At 46.0% G+C, this 26,455-nt stretch overlaps 1 protein-coding gene across 3 annotated transcripts in view; it reads left to right on the forward strand.

Annotated features, from left to right (window-relative positions):
* The first annotated feature begins 7,636 nt into the window (after positions 1-7,636).
* Positions 7,637-26,455, forward strand: part of LOC147633246 (potassium transporter 10-like) — a 43,494-nt gene continuing 24,675 nt past the window's right edge. For 2 of the 3 annotated variants that reach the window (XM_086806278.1, XM_086806279.1), the window contains exons 1-3: positions 7,778-8,483; positions 9,421-9,646; positions 9,947-10,192. In XM_086806278.1, coding sequence (XP_086662404.1) covers positions 8,361-8,483; positions 9,421-9,646; positions 9,947-10,192 — 595 coding nt within the window. In that variant the 5' untranslated portion in view covers positions 7,778-8,360. Of the gene's footprint in view, positions 8,484-9,420; positions 9,647-9,946; positions 10,193-26,455 lie in introns of all 3 variants that reach the window. The other variant, XM_086806276.1, reaches the window with a different exon arrangement.

Below are 26,455 nucleotides of genomic sequence, written 5' to 3' on the forward strand. Positions count from 1 at the left end.
TTTAGGTGCATGGATATGGCTCCATATACCGCGATTGGGATTCCTATTTGATTGGGCGAGATGGAGGATTCTTCTAGGCGGGAATCTTCACAAAGTCCAACCATTCTATATGCAGACGGAAGGTGAGTAGCCCTTGTGCAAGAGGGAAATCTTCAAAGAAAAGAAAACTACACTCATTAACATGGAGTACTTACATGTGCAATCTTGTATGGGGTAAGGACACCATTGAAACTTTCTTGAAGCAAGAAGATGAATCTTGATTAGTAAAGTAATTCCTTCATCATTAGGCTCATAGTTGTCTTTTATACTTGAGCCCCTTTAGACACTGCATTATTGATGTCCACCCTTGTGGCCTTGACCCTTGGCCCTATATCCACACCCATCATTCATGTAGCATGGCCTTTGGCCCATATAGTATATACAACCACATTATAAACCATTCCTTCCCATTGGTTTTGTCCTTGAAACCATGAGTATTGAGCCCATGAAATGAAATGCAACTCTAATAACCATGTAAGCCATATATCACATGTAGATGGCTTTATTGTACATGGCTCCAAATATTTCCTCTAAATTTGTCCATGAGAGCATAATGTCTTCTACACATCAAAAACTACATGATAAGCTCTCAAATCAACTCTAAAATGATTCTTTATATCCATTGGTGAATCCCATAAAAGATTTCTTGCATGAGAACTGAAATTTTCCACTTATGGGGCCTCCAAAACTATCATAACAATAATTTACAACAATCAAATACCTTGTATTTGGCATCAATATCACTCATGATATTCACTCAAAAGCTCTCCAAATCCTTCCAACATAGAACTGGGCTGCCAAGAAGCTTCTTCAAGAGGTAATCCATGCCATTTGATCAAATACTCAACCATAGTACGGTTACGAAGCACTCTTTCTCACTTTCCCACTATTCTCTGCATAATATATTCAACCCTTCCTTCTTCATCCATTGGTGGTAACTCTAAGCAATCTCGGTATAAGAATCAACAAATCATCCCATGCATGTTGGGTCTCATGGCCATAATGTCTCAAATAAGTCTCTACCCTCTTATTCACTCTCTCAGTTTAACCATCAGTCTCGGGTGTATGGGGAGTCAACTTGGTTCCCATAGTCTCAAATAAAGTCCTCCAAAATGAACTCATGACTTTGACATCTTGATCACTCACAATTTGTTGACATACAAGTGACTTCTATAAAGGAAATGATGCCACTTCTTGATAGCATATAAGATAGTAACCATCTCTTGATCATACACATGAATTTGTATTTCCTTCTCATTTAACTTACGGCTCTTATAAGTAATCACACCATGGCCTTGGTATAAAACCACCCCAATTCCTTTTCCCCATGTATCGATGCTCATGATTTGAATATCTTAAGAAGTCTAGACAAACCAAAATAGGTAATGAAGTGAGCATCCTTCTGAGCTCATCAAAGCTCTTGTTTTCTATTGCGTCCCAAAAGAATGCTTCCTTTTTAAGCTTGTTTGTAAAAGGGGATGTAATTTCTGCATAGCTCTCAATGAATCTTCTATAGAAAGAAGATAAGCCCAAAAATCCTCTTAGTTGAGTCACATTATTTGGTGTAGACCACTTCTTCACACATTCAACCTTCCTGGGATCCACTTTTATGCCCTCTTTGCTCACAATATGACCAAGATACTCTACTTCTTGAGCCATAAAAGTTCAAATTACATTTACTCTCCTTTGCATACAAGTGATTATTCCTCAGCACCTCAAGCACTTATTTGATTTGCATCAAATGCTCATCCTCGTTCTTGCTAATAGATAAGGATATTATCAAAGAACAACAACACAAATTTGAAGAGGAAGGATTGAACTACTTTGTAATGATTGGAAAGTAGTGGGTACATTGCATAACCCAAATGACATCACCGTAAAACAAAATAGCCCTCTTTCTATTCTGAAAGCTTTTTTTAACTTATCACCTTCATTCTATTTTGATGGTACCCCGACCTCAAATCAATCTTAGAAACATACTTGGCATCCTTAAGTTAGTAAAAATGATGATCATTTTGGAAACCTATTCTTGATGGTGATCTTGTTGAGATGATGATACTCAATACAAAATGTTCCATCTTTCTTCTTCACCAAGAGTACGGGTGAAGAAAATGGTGATTAACTTAGTTCAATCCATCCCATATCCAAGAGTTTTGCAACTTCATCTTCTTCCACATTAGAGAGCTTGTATGGGGGATTGTTGTGACAGTCTTTGCATTCGGTTCAAGCTCAGTACCATGATCGACATCTGTGTTTGGTGGTAAACTCTTGGGCATTTGAAGCACATCTTTATACTCATCCAAGAGTTTAGTCATACCCTCATTCATTACTTCCTTATTACCATCTATAACTTCATCTTTGCAAAGTTGTAATGCATGAACACACTCTATTTTCATAAGCTCTCTCTTGAGTTTTGTGCCCTTAATCAATGTCAACTTAGACAAGCAAGAAGTGTGGACATCAACACAACGCTATTGGTCCCACGTCCACTAGTAAATTACCTTTACATGTGTATTAATTAGAGATCATGGCATCCACATCATTGCAAAAACCATTGTAAAATCCTTCTTTTTTGCCATTTGCCACTTGAACTAGATGCAAAGAAGACAAAGCCATAGGATGCAACTTGAGATTGTACACAATGACTTCAAGTTCACAAAGCTATGCGTGCTACCATTATCCACCAATATATATGACACGCTTCCATTTATCAAAGCATTAATCCTGAAGGTATTTGTACCTTTGCAACAACCAGCATATCCATCATAACAGAGTAAACATAAGGTAGCATTACACCTTGATGAATCTATAACAAACACATGAATAATCCACCATCATGAATATCACTGAGATCAAAAGGAAACTCCCACTAAGCTCATCGTGATGATCATCATCCTCTTGCTCAATGCAATCTACAAAATTTTCAACATTCTCAATAGCTTGGAATGGACAGAAAAATGAAGCTAATCCTTACGCTAGTTCCCAGCGATGCTAAATATGTTCAAGAGCTTACCTTAGCCTTGCCAAAGTATATGTCGTTGGGTTTTGCGTTAAAGCCATAATCTATAACATCCCATGTGGATGCACTAGCTCATCCCATCGCATTCTCACTATGTTGTCACACCGAAACGCTCCTTGCCAAAGGGGTGAAGGGAGATATCTCAATGGCTAGATGGAGGCAAGAAGAGATGGTCCTTCATGATGTTTCTCTCTCACAAAGGTGGCAAAAGAAGAAGAAGCTATTGTAAGAAGAAAATCTACAATAAAACTTACCTAGCATGCATCCATCAAGCAAGAAATATTTGAAAGCATACAAGCAAACAAGAAGAGGGAAGAAGGAGAGCTCAAAAGTAAACTATTGCAAAGGAATGATTGTGTATTGCTTATTGTAAAAAATGAGTTATATATAAGTGACTAGTTTGTAAGATCTGGTGTGATATTATCCACATGCACATAGCTACTTGGGACAGGATTCGAGGACCTTCGAGAGCTACAAAGAAAAAATGTGACCAATTTATGAGAGAGTGGGGTCATGGCATCTTTTTCACTCTCTTATATGGGACCTTACTGGAAGCACAAGGCACCAGATTGGTTGAGATTTCCCCCTTGCTTAGTCTGAAATCTCACTTCTTGTAAAATTTTTCATACTTAATAGAAGTTTCTTTTTCAGAAGAAAAAAATGAACTATATACAAGTGACTAGTTTTCACACTGGCCAACAAAACTTAAAAATGGTACGACCTCTATTACTAGGCTTAAGCAACTATGTACATTAAGTCTATAGACTTTTACTATTTGCAATTAAGCTCATGGTAAGGCTAGTACGAACTCTATTACTAGGCTTAAGCAACTATGTAGATTAAGTCTGTAGACTTTCCCTATTTGACATTAAGCTCATGGTAAGGCTACTTTATATGGTATGACCTCTATTACTAGGCTTAAGCAACTACGTACGTTATGTCTATAGACTTCTATTTGATGTTAAGCTCATGGTAAGGCTACTTTATATGTTCCAATGCCATCTTACAAAAGTTAAGTGCCTATTCGTGTAGGTAAGATGGCAAAGCATCGTAGGGCGAGTGTACCATGTTAACTATAAACGGAGTGTTTAATAACATCTATATATGGGAGAACCGTGGACGCAAGCCTGGCCCATGGTATGACCCATCGTTTGAAGAACCCTCAACCTTCTAGATACCTTCAATGAGCTTTCATGTATGTATCCTCTACTTGGACTGTAATTCATCACCAACACAACCTTACCCTGGCCAACGTTTTTAACACAGAGAAGCCTTATCTCTTAGCATCATGCTGTGAGATCGAGACACATTGTCATGTCGTGCCATGAAGCTCCGGACTATCATCTACCCATGCAAGGCATTCCATGGTGGCCACGATGCTCATTCTACCAATCATAGAATGCAGACCACTTCTACCCACTACTTAATGTTGAAGGGTTCACGCCACTTTCACAACCAACGGAGTCCTCGCATAAATAACCTCTCAATTACCTATCATGCCACCTCCACAAGATGCCTACCACAGTAGGGCTACCCAAAGCTTCACACCACCACTTTTCTCTACATCCAACCTCCCTTGCCAACTTCATGGCATATCCATCCACACCTTCCATCCCGAAAAAAACTTCACCATAACCTTGGGTGACGTGATGATGTGGTCACCATTAGGAAGGGGCTTATGTTAAACACTCCATAGCTTAACATGGTTTCACCCACCCGACCTATATAAGGCACTTTGCCATCTTACCCATAGAAACGAACACTTATCCTTTGTAAGACCACGCTAGAATATATAAAGCAACCTTATTGTGTGCTTAATGTTAAATGGAAAATTTCTACATACTCTATGTGCATAATTGCTTATGACTAGTAATAGAGATTGGACCATTTTTTAGTTTAGCCAACCTCTTGCAATAATTTACTTGTGAGCTCCCCTTCTTCCTCTTCTTGCTTACTTGCATACTATTGGAATCTTACATGCTAAATGGTTACTTTTTTGAATAGATTTAATTGTAGGTTTTCCTCTCCCATTAGCTTCTTCTTCCCCAAAGGACTAGGAAGTCTTTTTTACCTCCATCCAAATATTGAGAGCTCTACCTTCACCCCATTCGTAGGTAAGCTCTTGACTTGAACTATATACATACAGATGGAGATCCTCACACTTTGTTAGAACCGGAAGATAGAGCACTAATAAGCTCTTCATGTTTTATATAAACTGCCAGGAAGCCCCTCATACCTTGAATGAACCATAAGGGAGATCTTCGCACCTTACATGAAAATCTTCACAACTTGCGTGAGCTACTTGGCTTGTGTGAGCCATTATGAAGATATAGATGCATCACCCATGTGCTATCACAAGATTTGAACCACTCATTCACAAACTATGATGAAGGTATAAACACCTCACCTAATTGTCACCACAAGACTTTATTATTTACCCCACTTGTCAATGTACATGTGCTAGTTAACCATGACTTCCAAGGTGTTTATTGCAAGCCTCTTAAGGGTCTTTCGACCACAAGACTTTATTATTTACCCCACTTGTCAATGTACATGTGCTAGTAAACCATGACTTCCAAGGTGTTTATTGCAAGCCTCTTGAGGGTCGTTCGACCATGAATGCCAAAAAAGAATTTTGATTTGTTTACTGCTTGACCACAAATATGATGGTGGAAATGGTGGACCATAACAATACCAATGGGGTGATGGAACTAATCTTTGCTTTTGAGTCTACAGCTTAATCACAAGACTGGCATATTAGTGGATGTTAACATGTTGTGGCATATCCAACTAAACCATGGACACAAGAACATGCCCTTTGAGACACTCCTAAAGATACTTCGGTGCAAATGTAAGACTTTGAATGGGCTTAAGACAATTGCCATTTATGACCTTAGATGGGATACACAAGTCATTTACTACGATCGATTCCTTAGTATATGAGGTAGATGTTCTAACTTTCCCTCAAAACGCCAATGGAGCATTGCAATCAATGTGGACGGATTACCTAAATTGCAAAGCGTTCTTCCCTAAGAGTGAGAAAACATGGCAAAAGTATTGCTTTTGTGTGGTAGTCATTGGTCTTTTAGATGGGGCCAAGGTTATCAGAGCTTGGTCTTATCTGAAGTGCAAGTCTCTTTCATCCTCCTCAACATCCTAGCAAAAGTTGTAGCAAAGGTAACTCAACTTCGTGGTGGACAATACGAGACTCCCCTTTGATGTGATATGTGCCCAACATAAAGCCAACGTACAAAGAGTGATTAGCAATCCGCACGTGTGTCAATTTTACTACTTTAAATTACAAACATTGAAGAAAGATATTTGTTACTCCTTTTTTTATAACATTAATTTAATAAACAATAATTGTACTCGTTTCAACTTTTAAAAGTACAAGTGGAAGAAAACTGTGTTGCCTCTTTTATTGTATCAATATTTTTTACACAAATTAATACTCGATAATTACTATTGTCCTAATACTTTATGTACAGATTCATGTAAGAGAACGAAACAAGGTATAGTAAGTTTATTCTAATTGAGATTGAGAGACTAATACTTATATTTGGGCTTTGTAAGTTTGCTTAGATTGATCAAAGCAGGGCTATTAATTGCTTTTTAGCTATAAATGCCGTGATACAAGTAACATTAATTAATGGCCCAATAATTATTAATCGTGATCCAACAAATTACTTCAAAGATTTTTAGAGAACATTAAAGCAAGAGGCAGATTTGTACACTTTACTGTACCTTATAAGGACTCATTATAACTATTAACAATGGAAATGCACTGTTTTTTTGTGGTGATTCCTGTACGTGGGCGATGGCGATCTGCTTATGCCATCGCCATCGCCTCACGCCTCAAGTAAAAGCTTGGATGGATTATTTTAAAGACTGATGCACACCGCCCAACCACAAGAAAAATGTCCTCTTCCGCTAAAGTTAAAATTAAGATAATTAGCTTCCGGCGCATGAGGACGCCCGTGCAGCAACAAAATGCCCATATCAATCAATCAATTAATTTCTGAACAGAAACCCACGACCTTAAGAAAATTGTGTTTAAAACAGTTCAATGCCTCGGCCTCTTCCTCTTCAGATTCTCTGTTCCTTTTACTGCTAATCCATGTATAAAATCCTTCTTAAGTGCACCCTTAGAAACCATCACGCATCGGCGTCTGGTTCAATCCGAATCAAAACCCATCATTGAAATGAAGAAAAAATCCGGACTCAAGAATCTAATCCGAATAACGAGAGCATAAATTGATGACGGATTATCTTCACTCTCTAATCTAAACGGGTAGATTATTATTACTAAATCCACCCCCAGATCATACATGCACAATTTAAATTGCATAAAGTCCAACGCCTCAAATCAAAACCCACAACAAGAAACCAGAATTTCGCCATAATATATATATCTTACCGTAGTTTATATGGCGGGGCCTGCAAATTAGCATAGATTAAACAAACCCGCGACTTTAATTGCGAAAAATTAACAATCCCATTTTGATGAATTCCAGAAAAGTTTAGATCCAAGATTGAATCTTGATAGAAGAGAGCATAAATTGATGATAGGTAATTTCCCCATTTAAATGGGTGCTTTGCATCTGATCAATCAACAGCAGCCATGGTGAGAACAGTACCAAAGAAGCCCACGTCATGTTGAACAGTAGCACGGAAGCCCTACTACCACCACTAAAAGAGCAAAGAATATATGAATCAATCAAACAATCAACCCCTCAACCATAGCCCAATCTAGCAGATCATCATCATAAACCCTTTTTACTCCTCTCCAAAACATATCAATCAAGTCAGAAACCTTCATTTCCTGTCTTACTTCCTTTCAACCTCTCCGCTAGCATTTTAGTACTGTTATTTGTCCTCATTTATGCTCCCCCCACACCCTAATCAGTCTACAGTACACACCCGTCTCATCTCCAACGTACAGTCTATTCCTACTAGTCTTTTCCTATCTCATTTTTTCCCAGATGCTGCTGGCCACTAGTTTCTCCCCTCTAGCAATCCTAGCTACCTTGTACTCCCATTGTGTCAATCACCCTGGCAAAAATCCTCTTGATTTCCATCACAATTACAGTCGTCTTTCATATTCTAGCCCTCCTTTCTACATAGAGTTTGCTTGTCCACCTACGTAGAAACATAGGCTATGTAGACCTGTGCATTTGACTAGCACAGTGCCCAAATCAGTGGAAGGGGAGAACATTTTCAGAACATTTTCATTGTTTGATTGCACATGTAGTTGACTGCTCGTGAACAGATAGCTCTCTTTTAAATAAAGCCACCTTCAAAGATGGATTCTGTTGATGGATCTGAAGGCAATATTGAGATGGGCAAGATGTGGGAACTCAACCAGAGGTTGGACCAGCCCTTGGATGCTGAAGCTGGCCAAGTCCATGAGCTGGAAAGATCAAGGGTCAGCGCCCATTTCTTCTAGTAGTCTTATCTCTTACCTTCTATGAATATTAAGTCCACAGGTTTGTATGATTTCATCATAAGCCAATCCTGCAAGTTTAAATGACCCCCTGGCAGGTAATGTAATGAGACACCCATGTGGCAGGTATGATGACTGGCTTGAAGGCAATGAACACCCATTACCCATTTCTGCAGAATGGGTGGACTACTCGTGGCATAGTTGCATGAAATGGAACCGAAACAAAAATGACTGATGCCTATCCAACTGATACATCTCAAAACTAGGAAATGGAAATGGTTAGGAAACAGATAATATGTAACATTACATAGTATACTTGAAAGGTAAAATTGTGAAGTTGAAAAAATAGTGGGCAGAAAAATTGAAAGAATAGAGGAAAAATATGGGGTGGATTATAATTTGAAGGAGACGACGAAGAAAGTTGGGTTTTGTAGGGCAAATCTTGAGAGGATATTAAATTTTTTTTAAAAAAACAGAAACAGAATTGCCAGATTTTTTGGCTGGGAAAGGACCGTTTCCTGTCACTAAAACTTGTGGACTAAACTCCATTCTCATACATCTTTGGCTAATTCGAGGGGAACATGAGCAAGACTTACGAATACATCCCTGGTACGGTGGTGTGCCCTTGACAGAACAGCAGCAGGCGTGGTGGGGTGCAGTGCACCTCTGCATCTTCCAAATAGCTCATTGAACTTGTGTAGACATCCTCCCCTTTGGATCAAACTGCATCTTCTACATAGTTCATTGACCTTGTGGTAGACATCCACCCTTTGGATCAAAAGACATAATTTTGTGTTTGTTTACTTGCTATGAATGTGCATCTCATGTTAAGGATCTCACTCTCGTTAGCTTTGTTGTGACTTGTATGCAAGTTCATAAAGTTAATATTTCTCAAAAAACACTTGGTGATGAAATGCAGGTCATGCCAGCTTTTGTTGTTTTACGCTTAGCATTTCAAAGTCTTGGGGTTGTTTATGGGGACCTTGGCACATCACCTCTTTATGTGTTCCACAGCACGTTTCCTAAAGGCATTGATGGAAATGGAAGTCTGATGGGGGTCCTCTCTTGCATCATATATTCACTCACATTGATACCGCTTATCAAGTACACGTTCTTTGTCATGAGAGCAAATGATAATGGAGAAGGTAACTCCTCTGCCTGCTTGTGGATAAGAGCCAATCTCATGACAATATAAGAAAACCATGGATGCAAGCACACACAGGCATGCTATTTCATCACAATAATATAAGCGCACCATGCATGCATGCATGCACACACACGCACGCACGCAATCTCACCACAATTATAAATGCATGCACGCCACAAATATAAACACACCATGCATGCACACATGTAGCTAGCTAGCATGCACCCACAGGTGTCACGAACACATGTTCACTATGAACACAAGTTGAAGCAAACATCCATTACTTCACTTTCTGCAGGTGGAACTTTTGCACTGTATTCTTTGATCTGTAGACATGCAAGGGTTAATGCAATCACAAACCAGCATCCAACAGACCGGAAGCTTACTACTTACAGTAGAAAAGAGTTTGATAGGGATTCGACAGCAAGACAGACAAAAATATGGTTGGAAGCTAAAGATTACCGTCAAAGTGCTCTAGTCCTCCTTGTTCTATTTGGCACCTGTATGGTAATAGGGGATGGTATCTTAACACCTGCAATCTCAGGTACCTCAAAGTCTCTTCATCACTTCCATAATTATGATCATGGGTGGTTTCCTTTTCCACTTGTAGCTCCTTATCAGTAAAAGTAAAAACCTTTGCTTCTGTTTTATGTTACCAAATCACCAATATTTAGAAGTGGTACAAGGATCAGTGTTTGGTCCTACACTCTTCTGCTTGTGCGATGGCTAACCAGAAAAGAGTTGCCTCCTTATATGGATTGGATGGTAAGATTTAGTGACTTGGCTTCAGTCCTAGCCAAGTCAAAGTGCACACAACTGGTGTTCGGGCATGAGATATGCCCTCTGCTTGAGAATCATACAGTGAGATAGGTGCAGTCTGCGGGTTCGTGAGATTGGGATCAATAACAGACAAGAAGCCCATAGTGCCATCTAGAAAATTACGCTGTATTATGAGAGGGTATTTCTCTGCAAGAAGAAGCTAGCCATTACCTTGGAGTCGAACTTAGTCCGGGAACAGCCCTGAACACGTAATTGAATGTCTGTTATGCACCCCTGTTGACCAGAGCCTCTTAGAGGGTGGTCATGGGCTAGTCAGCTGCCAGCAATCCTTCCAACTAAAGTAATAGACTCTAGAGGAGCTACTGAGGTTGAAATGCATGTGGGGGTATCTTCATGTGGGGATGTCGGGAGTGGCTGTCATGAAGTCCTGATGAAGGTGGGAAACTAGAGGTGGTCAATTGACAATCTGCAGGGCACACATGAAGACTTGTTGTCATTGCCTTTGGGAATTGCCAGAAGGCCGATCCTTTGACTCCACGATAGAAACCACAAGATACACTTCATTAACTAGAGCACAGTTGCTTGGGTAATGTAGGTGGGGCTGGTGGTACTCTTACAAGGGCAGCACAAGACACGGTGGATTTTTGGTGAGCTTTTTGCAAGCTTTCCTTTTTGCACAAAACAATTCAGTGAGCTTGGATAATTTTCATTACAAATATAGCCATATTTGGAGTTGAACTAAGGATTTTAGGGTTTGAAAAAATATGTAAATTTGGATTGCTTGCCAACTGATAATTAATGAAGCTATGAAATGGGAGGCAAAAAGGCTACAAGCCACTTAAATGGGCTGCAAGCCAAGTACCAACATTGGTAGATATCATATATTACTAGTTTAAAAAATATGGTCTCAATATTCAAAACCTATTGAGGGAAAAAAAAAAGAGGCTCAGCAAAATTTATATGGGGAAACTCTAAAGCTCAGTACATTTTGATACCTCGCCTCAAAAAGATCGCCAAAAAGTCATGTCCCACAAGACTCACCCTTGTAGCCATATACATGATAGTGATGTGTGAGAACACACTAAGTACTAGCAGGGGCACTTTTTCCCCCTTAGGAGGTTTTTTCCCCGTGCATGTGAACACCCTCTTATCCACTTATTGGATGTCCTTATCTTTTGTACTTGGCACTCATTTCATTATCGCATAATCTACATCGACTTGTCTCTCTCTCTCTCTCTCTCTATTTTGGAGAGTGGTATACCATCTACTCAGAGCTGATGTTGCTCCCATGTTTTTATGTTCGTAGTTTTCCATGACGAGTTTCCATGGACAGTTTTGTATCACCCCAATGAGATAGCTATATTTATGTTTTCATTCTGTTTTATTTTCCATTCCATGATGAGATATGCCATGGACATTATTGTACCACTTTGGTCTCATAGGCCCATCGGGTCTTTGGTATAGACACTTAATATCTCTTTCTCTCTCTCTCTCTCTCTCTCTCTCTCTCTCTCTCTCTCTCTCGGGCTATACATCGATAAGATATCAAACTACATAGACAAAGAGGAAGGACCAGGAGCACGATTGGCAGGAGTCTTGATACCTATCCTATTGTATGCAGACGACATTGTCCTTATCTCTGACTCACGAGAGGGGCTACAGATGCATTTGGATGCATTACAGGCCTTCTGCGAGGACCGGGACCTCATTGTGAAGCTTGGGAAGACCAAGGTTATAATCTTTAATACATCCCCACAGTGGATAGGCAGATCTGCACTGCACTTTACATATAGTGGGGAGCCCGCACTGCACTTTATATAGCATGTGACCTCTTATGTATATCTCGGGATCACTTTTGCTGGACCGCAGTTCTCTATGTGGAAGGCAGCCGAAACCAGATTGATGTATGGCTATGCAGCCCTCGGCTCACTCGAGAGGCAGTACTCACAGATACACTTTCATGAGCTGAGGACGAAGTTCTAGCTATTTGACACACTAGTCACACCTGCACTATTGTATGGAGCTCCCATCTGGGGTCCCAGTTTGTACAACAGGAGGAGACGGAGGGGGGAGCCAGCTCAGACAGATACGGAAGAGGTATACGGTGGCCCCTAGTGATGATCATCTCGTAAATGATTAGAAGTAAGCCTTCCCTAGTGCCACATGAGATTGTGCGAGTGGAGATGGGGGGTGCACCGATTGTGACACTCGGGGTTTTTATACATGTATATATATATACCTAGATGAATCCAAGAACATGCCCAAATTCACCTTTCAGGAACATGCATGTTATATACTCATGGTAATTAACCCACAAGACTATATAACTATCAACTCCATTATGCATAGTATGGACTAGATACTATGACATCCCCACTAACGTCATCAGTGCCCAATATGTGGCAAGTTTCGGCCTCTTCTGGTCTTGAACCCTCGGGAGGACTCCATGGCAGCCACTCCGTCATCCCCGACTGAGGCTGCCGTCCATTGCCTTTCTTTTTACGAGGCAGACCTCCATTCCCTCGCCTCGACAGTCACATCATTAGAGGCCTCCACCTTGGTATGTAAGATTGTGACAAGCTAGCATTTTGGGAGCACTTGGAAAGATCACTGATATTTATCCTTTGGGGCATGGCTACTACCACGTTGAGTTTGACTCGCCAACAACAGCTGATAGGTCGTGACCAACTTCACTTCGATGGTCAAATGGTAGGGGCTCTTGGCCAGGGAAGCCCTCAAAGACAATGAACCCGTTGGCCCGAGATGGAGTCGCCAGTCAACTTCCAGAGTAGAGCAACACCGTCGGGCACGCCAAGTTGACAGGGCACAAGAGGATACGGTTTCGTCAGAGAACTGTTTCAAGCATTTATCTTAGCAGCCGCCTGACGGTGATTGGCCTCTCCCAGTTAACCCGACGAACCCACCTCCGGCCCCACCTTTATGGAGGCCATTACCCCGCCACGATCCCTCTCGAGGTTCCCAAATTCCCACAAGGCTCTCAGGCCCCACCGAGCCATCGATGGGCCTTTTCTCTTATTCCCAGCCTCCCCCTCCCACCCAGGCGGATTTCTCCCCTCTTGATCCTTCTCCCACCCCTCAGCTCGAGCCATCACAGATTTCTTTGTGGTACATACATCCACATTTGAATCCACTGCCCACAATAGTACGACATCAAAGCCCACCATCTGTACCCACGCTCCAACTCCACGCCCCAAAGGAGTTCCTAGTGAGAGAGCTCGATCCGTTCCGCGAGCCAGACGTCCCCAACCTAGAGCATCAGGACCCTCCACCACACAAAGACAAATTCGTGAGGTTCTCCGCCGAGATGACACGCTCCCATCACAGAGGCCTAACATTCACTCCACCATCAGATCAATTCTGGCCGAATCGGGTATCATCATTAGCTGATCACAACATATCTCACTCTACACAGGATCATCTGTTGATCACATGTACTGACAAATGTTTTCATTTTACTTTTTCTTTCAGTTTTCCATGGCTCAGTATATCCATGGTACCATTGTATTACTTTTGGTCTATAGGCCCTTGGGGTCTTCCGTAGACGTTAATATAACTCTCTCTCTCTCTACATATGCCGATGCCTTGTATACTATGAGATTCGGGGGAGGTTCCACTGCCTCTTCCGAGCTGGGTTCGGACCACTTTCCAAGATCATGGACTTCCCGGATCAAAGATGCCTGGGACTTTTTCTTCTAGAGCTCCGTAGACACAGGGAGTCCTTAGTGAGATCCAGATCAGCTGTACTTGCTTGAGGACCAACATAGAGAGCTCTCACTGACTTCTTCCATACCAGCACTCCGAGGGGGCGGATCCACCCATCACCCAGACCACAGGCTAGTGTAGGAGCTCGGCCGAGAGGTGTGACACTCGACAGAGCCACTGAGTTATGCAGAGCTCGACGCCCCAGATCCCATGGCCCTCGCCTACAGCCACGCCACCACAGGAAGATCCAGGCCATCATCTCCCATCATCGCAGGACCTTCTTGTGCCAGCTCAGTTTTACCACCTTGAGAACCATGTCACAGCGGCCCATGAGGGATGTATTAGGGTGATATGAGAGCTCTCTGCTCACGTACCTAGATCAGATTTTAAAGTTCTAGATTTTTGTTATCTTTCTTTATTACTATTTTGTACCTAAGATGATGTACCTCATGGATATGATGTAACCTTTTGGTCTCATAGGTCATTTTGGCCTTTTGAAGACATTAATACAACTCTCTCTCTCTCTCTCTCTCTCTCTCTCCAGATACATGGGCGAGTATGCAGCCTCCCTCTACACAGTACCAGAGCAACCACCACTACCGAACCCTCCAGAGCCTTGTCCACCCACTTCTACCTTCTTCACAGCAGAGATGGTGAGGAGGACCATCAACAGATTGCATACAGGGAGGGCACAGGATCATGAGGGCATTGTAGCCGAGCATTTCATACATGCTAGAGATATGATTGCAGACTTGCTAGCTCTCATGTTCAATAGAGCCATGTGTGAGGGGTTTCCTCGGACTTGGAGTACTTCCACGATTGTGCCAGTACTCAAGTCTGGAGATCCGAGCCTGCCGACTAACTACCGCACCATTATGATTGGTCACTTGCTGGCCAAGCTATATGCCTCTACTCTTGAGCATGAGTTGAGCAGATGGGCAGAGAGACAAGGGGTCCGAGCTCAGGGACAGGCTGGTTTCAAGAGGAGATTCTCTACTTTGGATCATATCTTTACCCTCAGGGCTATCATTGAGGAGGGCAGAGCACATGGGAGGAGGATCTACTGTGGCTTTGTGGATTTCCGCAAGGCCTTTGACACAGTGCCTCATACACATATCTTGGAGTGGTGTTCACTGGGCCCACATTTTCCATGAGAGGGGCAACAGAGGAGAGATTGACTAGAGGATATGCAGCACTAGGAGGTCTAGAGAGGATGTGCTCACAGGTACAGTTTCAGGAGCCATGCACTAAGTTGTAGCTTTTTGACACGCTGGTCACATCGGCTATGCTATATGGAGTACAGATCTGGGGGCCTAGCCTAGATCGTCACAGTCGATCAGGACGCACATACGATGGATGGAGATCGATGGAGAGACCACTTGTGTCCATGATCTCCAGGATGATTCGGGCTAAGGCCTCGGTACCCCATGAGATTATCCGAGCCGAGATGGGAGCACCACCGATCGTAGTACAGGCTCTTGCCAGATCAGTGTCCTTCATTCATAGCACCTGGGAGCTTCCCCGGCACCGGTATGCACGACTTGCTTTAGAGTCCTCTCATCAGCTAGCCATGGAGGGAGACACTTTGTGTTGGTATGCGCAGCAGCATCCTGGTTTGAGCTCCACGGGTTCAGCTTAGACAGACTTCCACCCTTCCAGTACTCTCTAGAGGCATCCTCTCTCACCTTGACACATTCTCAGATTAGTAGAGTCATCAGACAGGACCTCATTCAGTTGGACACTAGGAGGACATGGCTAGAGCCCTCACAGGAGTTAGGAACGAAGATGGCTTTCTATAGAGACCATCTTCTCCGCACCACTGAGGATAGCTTTATACTTAGACCGAGCTACATGGATACCCATCTGTCTCATGGATTGAGGTGCGCCATTGGGCAGATCCGCACCTCTTCACATCAGTTAGAGATAGAGACAGGCACATTTAGAGGCATACCTCCAAGGGACAGGATATGTCAGATTTGTTGGATAGAGCCAGAGACGGAGGAGCACTACATCTGTCTCGCTGCACAGCATATTATGAGATTCGAGGGTGCTGCCATTGCCTTTTCAGAGAGGGATTTGGACCACTGGCTAAAGTCATGGACTATTGTGATCAGCGATGCTTGGGTTTTTATCTCCTGGAGATCCACAAGCTCAAGAGTCCATTATGAGGAGCAGACGCCCGACTGGCAGGGAGTCCACACAGAGACAGATTACTGACTTCTTTAGAGGGACTACCCGGAGGACACACAGCCGACAGCCCAACAGTGGGCACCCCGTGGGACTCTAGTTGAGAGAGCTATCCGGTTGGGCAGATCCAGACGCCCGAGGGTTCGTGGATCCTTACATCAGAGACGGTGCCTACACCGGAGGATTCAGAGCATCATTGCGAGGCATCGGGCTCGTCCGACCAAGCATCTCACTATGGCAGATATCCAGGCCATCCAGCAGAGACCCATGCTAGAGCTCCTAGGATGATTACCACTCCAGCCATATACTGTTGTACTCACTGTCACTTTTGTACTCCCCATATTCATGTATCCATGTATCCATGTACTCATGTACCCCATTTTGACTAGTAGCATTAGCTTCCCACTCTCCCTAGTTGCTGCTTCCGGATGCTCCCTATTGATGTATTGTAGGGCTAGATACTTACCTCCAGTCCATTCTTTTCTTTTCCAGATAGTGTATCAGATGTCATATGGTTGTAACTTTGGTCTCATAGGTCACTTTGGCCTTTTGAAGACATTAATATAATATTTCATTTCATTTCATTTCTCTATGCGCGCTAGTGGTCCATGGCGTGACGTCGCGTAAGCCCCTCCCTGCTTGTGCTGCGCGCTGGTGGTCTCTCGTTTTCGTATCCATCCGCTCGTGCTGCGCACCCTGCTCGCGCTGTGCACTGCCCTGTCCGCGTTGTGCTGCGCCTATTCATACCCACCCGCCTGAGCACTACACACCCCTATTGTGCTGCGCCTACTCGAACTGTCCTGTGCTGCTCCGTGCTGCGCCTTTGTTGCCCTGCTTCCGCCTCCCAGTTTCCAGCGCACAGGCACAGGCGCAGGCGCCCTTTGCCGTGCTTCCCTGTGAGGCTGCGCCTGTTCACACGCTGTGTGTCCGCGCCCCTTTTCCAACCTGCGCTTGCTCAGGCCTCCAAGGCAGCAACTAGGGGGATAGCACAATGAACCTACAGGAGCTGGAGGCATACATCATGACAGTGGAGGACAACACCAAGAAATTACTGGGCGAACAGAAGAAGGTGCTGGACAGGGTTCTGAACCAACATGAAAAACAGTTGGAAATACAGGGAAAGAACAACAAGATTGAAGAACTGACAGCCCAAGTGAACCACCAGGAAGAGGTGATTCAGATGTTGAAAGAGACCCAGCTGCAACAAACAGGAATGCTAGAAGCTTTCCCAATGATAGGGGAACTCCGGGCAGAAATGGGAGCCCTAAAGGCTACAGTCAAGGACCATACAGTGGAGGGAGGGGAACTCAATATTCAGGAGGGTTTAAGGACTGACTTGGAGCAGTTGAAAGCTGCGAGCGATAAGCTGCCAGAAGAACTGCAGACCACTAAGAAAGATTGGGTGGAGGTGGTGAAGAAGCACAAACCCCCGCAAAGCATCATACATGAGACTCTCAAGGAGGAGAAACGCAGGAAGGATAGGGCCCTCCATCTACGAGTACGGGGACTACAGGCGGGGGCTTCCCCAAAGGAGGATGCCATGACACTTTGCCAGATGCTAAGAGTGGACGGGATCGCCCCCCCCTTTGCATATACATGGAGAGCAAGAAAGGATATGAGACGAAAGCGACCCCTCATCATTAGATTCCCTGATGCCACCAGCAGACAGGCCTTCTTAGACAGGCGGGCTGCCCTCAAGGGCACACAGGTGTACATGGGAGATGATCTCACTCCAGCACAGGTGGCACACCGGCGTGAGGCGATGGTGACTTTTCATGAGGCCCGCAGAGCAGGCAAGTGGGCTATCTACAGAGATGGTAGAGTCATTATCACTGAGCGCCGTCCCAAATAGGGACGCGGGGTCGATGAGACCAAACTGGGGTTGGCAGTATGGAACTGTAACGGCATGCTGTGGTGGTCGAATCCTGAGCGAGAGACCATTTTTTATACAGAGACTCATTGGAGCCTTGAGAGGGGCTTACCATACATAGCAGGGTATGAGTGGGAGTAAGCTTTTCGAGGCGAGACCCGCACATCAGGAGGTTTGCGTGGCTCGGGGGGGGGGGGGGGGGTAGCTGTCCTTTTTAGATCCCATCTCCGACAAATTCTCAGCATCGTCCAGAAGGATGAGGATGCACGATATCTTTGGGTGCGGCTACAACTTAGCAGTGACCGAGTCATCCACATTGCTGTGTGCTATTTTCCACCACGCCACTCCCCTTACGCCGCACAACATGGCCAATCACCGTACTTACCATTATATGAGGATATCATGGAGTTCTCACAGTTGGGGGAAGTCCTCCTGCTCCGGGATTTCAACGCCAGGACGGGAAGTCAAAAGGTCCCACTACTCGATCTAGACGACCCTATCAGACTACAGAAGCTGGACATCATTGACACACAAGGCTGCAACGATCATCACAAGCTGTGAGAAGGTCACAGTGTACGGGAGAGATTTCTTAGAGCTGGGAGCTGCACATGGTCTCGTTATCTATAACGGGATGTCCCGATGGCCCTCCTTTGGCACCCTCACCTCCTTCCCTCGCTCAGGAGGTACCAGCACTGTGGACTACCTTATGGAATCTCCGGCTTTGACACACCTTATCCCCGTCTTCTCCATTCCGCCACCCCCTTTTGAAGCTGACCATGCCTACCTCTCTTTCACTCTTACCTACACACCACCCGTCCCTCCACCCCCCCCCCCCATCTCACATTACACTCAGGTCCTCTTTGATCACGAGCTTGACCTTGTTTACTCCAACCACATCTACCACCAACACCAGGATGTGGAACTTACTGTCCCCCTATCCACCCTCACAACACAACTCACCACCATACTCCACACATCCGCCACAGCTTCTTTAATTTGCATGCGGCGGTCTACCGCCAAGCCACCTTGCGGTTCCATGCCCCAAAATTGTTGGTATGATGACGAATGTCGAGCCACACGCTCCCGTCTTAAGCATGAGGTATGGATTGGGCAAATCATGAAGCGCCAAGCACAACGGATTTCTCAACGGCTCACCCAACGCAAGAAACAGGAGTTCTATGCTCGGAAAGAGGATGAGTTATACCGACTTTTCTTAGGGCCGAATTGCAAAGAGGCATGGAGGAAACTCCGAGAACATCGCCCTCCCACACCTATCACCTGCCCGGACACATGGCACTCCTATTATGCACGCTTCCTCTATCATATCCCCCATCAGCCACCCCTACCCCCACCACCTCCACCTTCTTCACAAAGGGCATGGTCTTCAGGGCCATTTGTAGACTATGCAATGGGCGAGCCCAAGATGATGAGGGACTCATTGCCGAGTACATCTCGCATGCCCATGATACCCTAGCGCCCCTACTAGCCTACATGTTCAATATAGCCCTTTGTGAAGGATTTCCACCCTCTTGGACCAACACCATCACCCCCATCCTCAAAGCCGGAGATCCACTTGATCCTAATAACTACAGGACGATCATGATTGGCCACACATTGGTCAAACTCTATGGATCAGTGCTCGAGGCGGGCTCTGTTCATTTGCAGAGAGCCAGGGATGCAGAGCCTCAGGACAGGCTGGCTTCTAAAGCAGCTACTCTACGCTTGACCACATCTTCAACCTCCGTGCCATCATCGAGGAGGGTAGAGCACGACACCAGAGGATTTACTGCTGCTTTGTGGATTTCCGTAAAGCTTTTGATATTGTACCCCGAGCCCGCCTCTTACACCGTCTACAGGAGATCGGAGTCCCATCTGACATGGTTTGGAGCATCATCGCCCTCTATGAGTCCGTCACTGGACGAGTGAGAGCCCCAGGAGGTACATCACAAGAGATTTCCAGCACTATTGGGGTGAAACAGGGCTGCCCTCTATCACCCACTCTTTTCGGCCTCTACATTGATGAGATCTCGAGCTTCATTGATGGATTAGGCGGGGCTGGTCCCACACTGGCAGGCATATTGATCCCCATACTACTTTATGCAGATGACATCGTCCTCCTCTCTGTTAACCTTGGTAAAACCAAGGTAATGGTCTTCAATACCTCTCGCCCCGTCACATCCAGATTGAGCTTCACATATAGAGGGGATCCTGTGGAGATTGTCTCGTCCTATGTCTACCTTGGTGTCACTTTCAGTGGCCCACGCTTTACCATGCTTCCAGCAGCACATGCCAGAGTGACGCGGGGATATGCAGCCTTGAGCTTACTTGAGCGGTAGTGCTTCCAGGCACATTTCCAGGAGCCCAAGATGAAGGGCTGGCTTTTTGACACCCTCGTCACACCAGCCTTGATGTATGGAGCAGCTTTCTGGGGCGAGATTTATCCGATGAGGATTGGCAACGAGTTGAGAGGCTGCAGGTCATGATGTTCTCCCATATGATCCGCAGCAAACCATCAGTCCCACACCAGATTATCCAGGCAGAGTTTGCTGCAGCCCCAATGGTAGTGGAGGCACTCTTCCAGACAGTCACATACCTCCATCGCATCAGTCACATGGATCCCCACGGGTACCCAAGGCTTGCCCTAGAGTCCTCCAAACAACTAGCACTTGAGGGGCACTCTGAGTATGGTATGCACTAGTCTCCACTTGGTTCTCAGTATATGGGCTCTGCATGGACCGCATACCCCCCCTTTAGTACAGTTTGGACTCCCCTTTTTTTCGGCTGTCTCATGAGGATACCAACCGGGTTATCCGGTCAAATCTTCTTAGCCTCTACACACATTGTACATGGATCACACCCCCGGAGCTCCCCACGAAGATGCACTTTTACAGAGACCATTTCCTCACACTCACTGAGGATGGATTCATCCAGCAACCGGGCTACTTGAGTGTTCACATCTCCCATGCCATGCGGATTGCGATTGGCGAGATACGGGTTTCTTTCCACCGCCTCAGAGTGGAGATAGGTAGAGCGGAGCGCATCTTCAGAGCCGAGAAGCTCGTACGAACACACAGAGAGGAGAAGATCTGCCGACCATGCCACACAGAGGTTGAGACGGAGGAGCATTACATATGCCACTGCCCAGTATACTATGAGATCTGCGGGAGGTTCACTGTCTATTTCGTGAGGTATTCGGTCCACTCTCCAGGATCATTGACTTCCAAGACTAGCGTTGCCTGGGCCTCTTCCTGCTTGAGCTCTGCAGACATAGGGACACCTTCTTGAGCATAGTCACAGGGGACGGAGGGGATGGAGCCTTGGAACGCCGGGACGGCGCAGGGACGGGGACGAACGGGGACGGACGGACGTCCCCTGACGGCAGAGAGCCGTTGCGCCTGCCGTTGCGCCTGCCGTTGCGCCCATTTTTGGCCGTTGCGCTTGCCTGTCGCCTGCCTGCCCCTTCCTAGCCGTTTATGGCTGTTGGGCCTTGGCTCTTCTAGCCGTTTATGGCTGTTGGGCCTTGGCCCTTGGCTCTTTGAGGCTTGGCCCTCTCTCTCTCTTGCCCTTGAGGCTTTCCTCTCTCTCTCTTGCCTATCTATATAAGAACAAGCCTCTACAAGGCTACAAGCACACACAAGTTCACAACTCTCAAGGCTCATTGCTCAAGCTTTCAAGGCTCAAGCTTCTTGAATCTTCTCTCTTCCAACTTCCAAGTTCCAAGCTCTAGGGCCTAGGCTCTCACCTCTCCCTCAAGCCTCTTGAGTCTTGACTCTTCGAGTCTTCCAACTTCCAAGCCTCTAGGCTCTCCCTCTCTCTCTCTCTCTCTCTCTCTCTCTCTCTCATTCCTCAAGGCTCTCTCTCTCTCTCTCTCTCTCTCTCTCATTCCTCAAGGCTCAAGAGTCAAGCCATCTTCAACCATGGCATCCTCCTCACGTGCCGGGGCTTCTCGTAGAAGGACAACGGGATGGACATGGTGGGAGGAGGTAAACTACACCACAACCATTCATGGAGGCGGTTCTCGGCCATGGGTATGCAAGCTTTGCCCGTACCGGCGAACGGGTGGCGCCGACAAAGTGTGAGCCCACCTCTTGCATGAGAGTGGGCATGAGGTGAGGTTTTGCACAAATGTCATGCCCGAGAAGAGACGGGAACTTCTTGACAAGCTTAGCGTCTACGAAGCGGTCGAAGCAACAAGAAGGACACCATGAGTGGCCGTGGACCCCGCGACGATGGGGAGAGGAACTCAAGCCTCTACCATGGAGTCATGTGGTGGATCGGGATCATGCACACCATCACCTTCACCATCAAGTCGGAATGTTACTCCATCCACAACACCGGCATCCTCCATCTCCACGGCCTCTCAATCATTACGTGGCCCACGGCGACAATCTACACTTGGGGAGAATTGGAACCCCAAGTTGAAGGAGGAGGTGGATATGGCGGTGGCCCGGTTCTTCTTCCACGACCACATTGCCTTTCAAGCGGCTAGGTAAGTGTAATCGATCATTGCCAATTCATCATTCATGTTTTCATCATCCTAGTCCCCTTCTCATTAGTAAATTACTTTCTTGAATAGGTCGGAATACTTCAAGGTCATGGTTAAGAAGATTGGGGAGTATGGCTCAACCTATACGCCCCCCTCATCCGAGAGCTTGCGCACTACATTGCTCGACAAGGAGAAGCGCATTGTAGAGCAAGCGGCCGACAACACAAAGCGGCAATGGGAGAGGAACGGAGTCTCCCTCATTGTGGATGGATGGAGTGACACCCGCAAGAGGAGTATTCACGGCATGGTTGCATATTCCCGCGGAGAGATGTACTTCATCTCATCTCATGATGCATCCGGCACTGGGAAGAGCGCGGATGTGCTTGCGGCGGAGTGGGCTACCACCATGGAGATCGTTGGCCCTGAGCATGTAGTGGGCTTTGTTGCGGATGGGGAGCCTTCCAATAGGGCGGCGGAAGCTATTCTCCAAAGTATGTATGGACATGTCACGGTGTCCTTTTTTATGGCTCATTGCCTAAACAACCTCCTCAAGGACATCGGGGCATTACCATGGATCAGCCCGCTCATTGAGGAGGCCAACACCATGGTCTCCTTTGTCCTCAACCACCAAAGACTTCGGCATGAGTTCAACAAGAGGTCCTGTCTCTCTCTCCTCAAATATTCCGACACCCGGTTTGACTACAACTTTCTCATGTTGGGCCGGTTGAAGGATTGTAGTGGTGCTTTGAGGGGGCTTTTCCTTAGCGACGAGTTTGTCGCCATGCAAGAGTCCCATACAAACACTGGCCAAGAGTGTAGGCTATGGGCGGATGACGCCTCTTGGTGGGAGCGTGTGAAGACCACATATGCTATGGTGAGGCCCATAGTCCACCTATTGAGGATTGTAGACGCTATGCAACCATGCATAGGCAAGGTCTACGAGGCCATGGATCGCATGATAGAGAAGTTGAAAGACTTCGTGCCTGACGAAGACAGATACGAGGAGATCCATGCCTTGTGTCTAGGAAGGTGGAATTCCTACTACTCTCCATTGCATGCAGTAGCTTATGTGATGGACCCAGAATTCCAAGGCAACAAGCAGGAGAGTGACCGGGAGGTGAGCACTGGATGGAGGATCATCTTGGATCGTCTTGTGCCTGATGCATCGGTTAGGCGCAAGATCAGGGACTAGCTTTCGATGTACAGGTCATTTCATGGCTCCTATGGCTGTCATGATGCACAGGTTGACCGCTCCAAAGTTGGTGCTGCTCTATGGTGGGAGGACTTTGGTTTAGATGGACCGGAGCTGCAGCAGCTTGCCATCCGCATACTTAGCCAGGCCGTCAGCTCCTCTTGCTTGGAGCAACTTTTGGAGCAACTTTGGAGCACCTACAGCCACATTGCCTCTAGGAAGAGGAACCGACTCGGGGTAGAGCGTGCCAATGACCTTGTCTTCGTCAGCGCGAACTTGCGAATGCTTTGCAAGAGCGTGACCAAGAAGGCAGATTCCTTCACCGAGTGGGAGATGAGTCAACAAGAAGAGCAACGGGAGGATGAGGTGCAGGAGCAGCATGCCAGTGAGGATGAGACTGAGGATAAGCTTGATGCTTCTTTGGCACAAGCTACCCATGACCATGAGGCAAGCACTTCACGTGGATGATCATTCATGGATCATGATTCATGGGCCTTACTACTTAGCTCTAGCCTCTAGCCTCTAGTCTTCAGCACTTTTTCGTCATTGACTCATTTGAGTCCGTCCTTGTATTTTGCCTCCTTAAGGCTTAGTCCTGACTCCTGAGTCCTGACTCGAGTCATGACTCATTTTGTATCTACTTAATTATTAATATGACTCAAAAGCTTACCATTTTAGTGTAAATTTGTGCTCATTTTGATGTACTTCCAAAGTAGAATAAGTGTAGAGTAGAAAAATTTAAAAAAAAAATATTTTTTGAGTGCCGTTCCCTCCCCCGTCCCTGTTTCCTACTTATGGCCGTCCCCCGTCCCGTCCCCGTCCCCGTCCCCGTCCCTCGTCACCGTCCCCCGTCCCTTGTGACTATGTTCTTGAGACACAGGCCCCAACCACCCCGCCCCCTCCCTCGGCAGCCAACCATCACCAGTTTCTTTTGGACCCAGGAGGTGGAGGACACCGACAGTGTGGATCTTGTGGACCCTCCACGAGCTGCTCTGGACCTACCTCGCCCGAGAGGAGTTACCTCGGACCAAGCCTCTGCACTCCAGCATGTCTGACGCCCTCGCCCCCCCCCCCCCCCCCCCCCCCCCCCCTCGTCGGCCACGATCACCTCATCAGCTCCAGATCCAAGACATGCTCCGTCGCCATCAAGCTACCTTTCCACGTGGCATAGCCGAGGGAGACCTTTCGACCATACTCGTCAGCCCCATGCTTGACATTTTGGAGAGTGGTACACCATCTACTCGGAGCTAATGTTTGCTCCCATGTTTTTATGTTCTTAGTATTCCATGACGAGTTTCCATGGACAGTTTTGTATCACCCCCAGTGAGATAGCTATATTTATGTTTTCGTTCTGTTTTATTTTCCATTCCATGATGAGATATGCCATGGACATCATTGTATCACTTTGGTCTCATAGGCCCATTGGGTCTTTAGTAGACTCTCTCTCTCTCTCTCTCTCTCTCTCTCTCTCTCTCTCTCTCTCTTCGCAGGTTCAGTTTCAGGAACCTCGAACAAAGCTCTGGCTCTGACACTTTGGTCACTTCAGCCATGCTGTATGGAGTGGAGATATGGGGACCCTCAGTGGATCACCACAGCCGAGCTGGTAGCACTGATGGATGGAGATGTATGGAGAGGCCTTGGTTTCTATGATTTTTCCGGATGATTAGGGCCAAGGCCTCCGTACCACATGATATTATCCGTGCAGAGATGGCTGCCCCCCCATTGGTAGTAGAGGCCTCACTCGATCAGTCTCCTTTATACATAGCACTTGGGCTCTCCCTAGAGACAGATATGCTCGCTTAGCCCTGGAGTCTTCACGACAGTTGGCATCACAAGGAGACGGATCATGTTGGTATGCACAGATGACAGCTTGGTTCCAACTGCATGGCTTTAGTATATGGACAGGCTACCTCCATTTCAGTACTCCCTGGATGCACCCTCCCTCTCTCTCACACGGGCAAAGATTACCAGACTTATCAGGCAGGACTTGACTCAGCTGGACACTAGGAGGACATGGATACAGCCGACACACGAGCTTGGTACGAAGATGGCTTTCTATAGAGATTATCTTCTCCAGCTCACGGAGGATGGGTTTGTGATTAGACCCAGCTACATGGATACTCATCTTTCTCATGGGGTACGGTGATGCGCACATCCTCACACCAGCTAGAGATTGAGACTGGCAGATTCAGAGAAGAACCAGCTGAGGCCAGGATTTGTCAGTTGTGCCAGATGGAGCCAAAGACAGAGTTACATTATATATGTCACTGTCCAGTATATTATGAGATACGAGGCCGTTTTCACTGCCTGTTCAGAGAGTGTTTCGGACCACTTTCCAGAGTCATGAGATACCAGGATCAGAGATGCCTCGGATTATACTTGTTGGAGCTGCGTAGACATAGAGAGGGTTTCTTGAGAGGGAGGGGATCAGAGAGGGAGAGACACCTACAGAGGCAGATTACAGACTTCTTTCGATCAAAGATTGAGCAATCAGGCCAGAAGGCATTGCAGCTAGCCCCAGAGTATAGCCGCACCAGGCTATAGAGCTGGGGCGGTCCAGGCACCCCAA

The sequence above is a fragment of the Cibotium barometz genome, chromosome 12 (genome assembly GCF_041138505.1).
Source record: "Cibotium barometz isolate CiBa-2024 chromosome 12, ASM4113850v1, whole genome shotgun sequence".
In the NCBI taxonomy this organism is placed as follows: domain Eukaryota; kingdom Viridiplantae; phylum Streptophyta; class Polypodiopsida; order Cyatheales; family Cibotiaceae; genus Cibotium; species Cibotium barometz.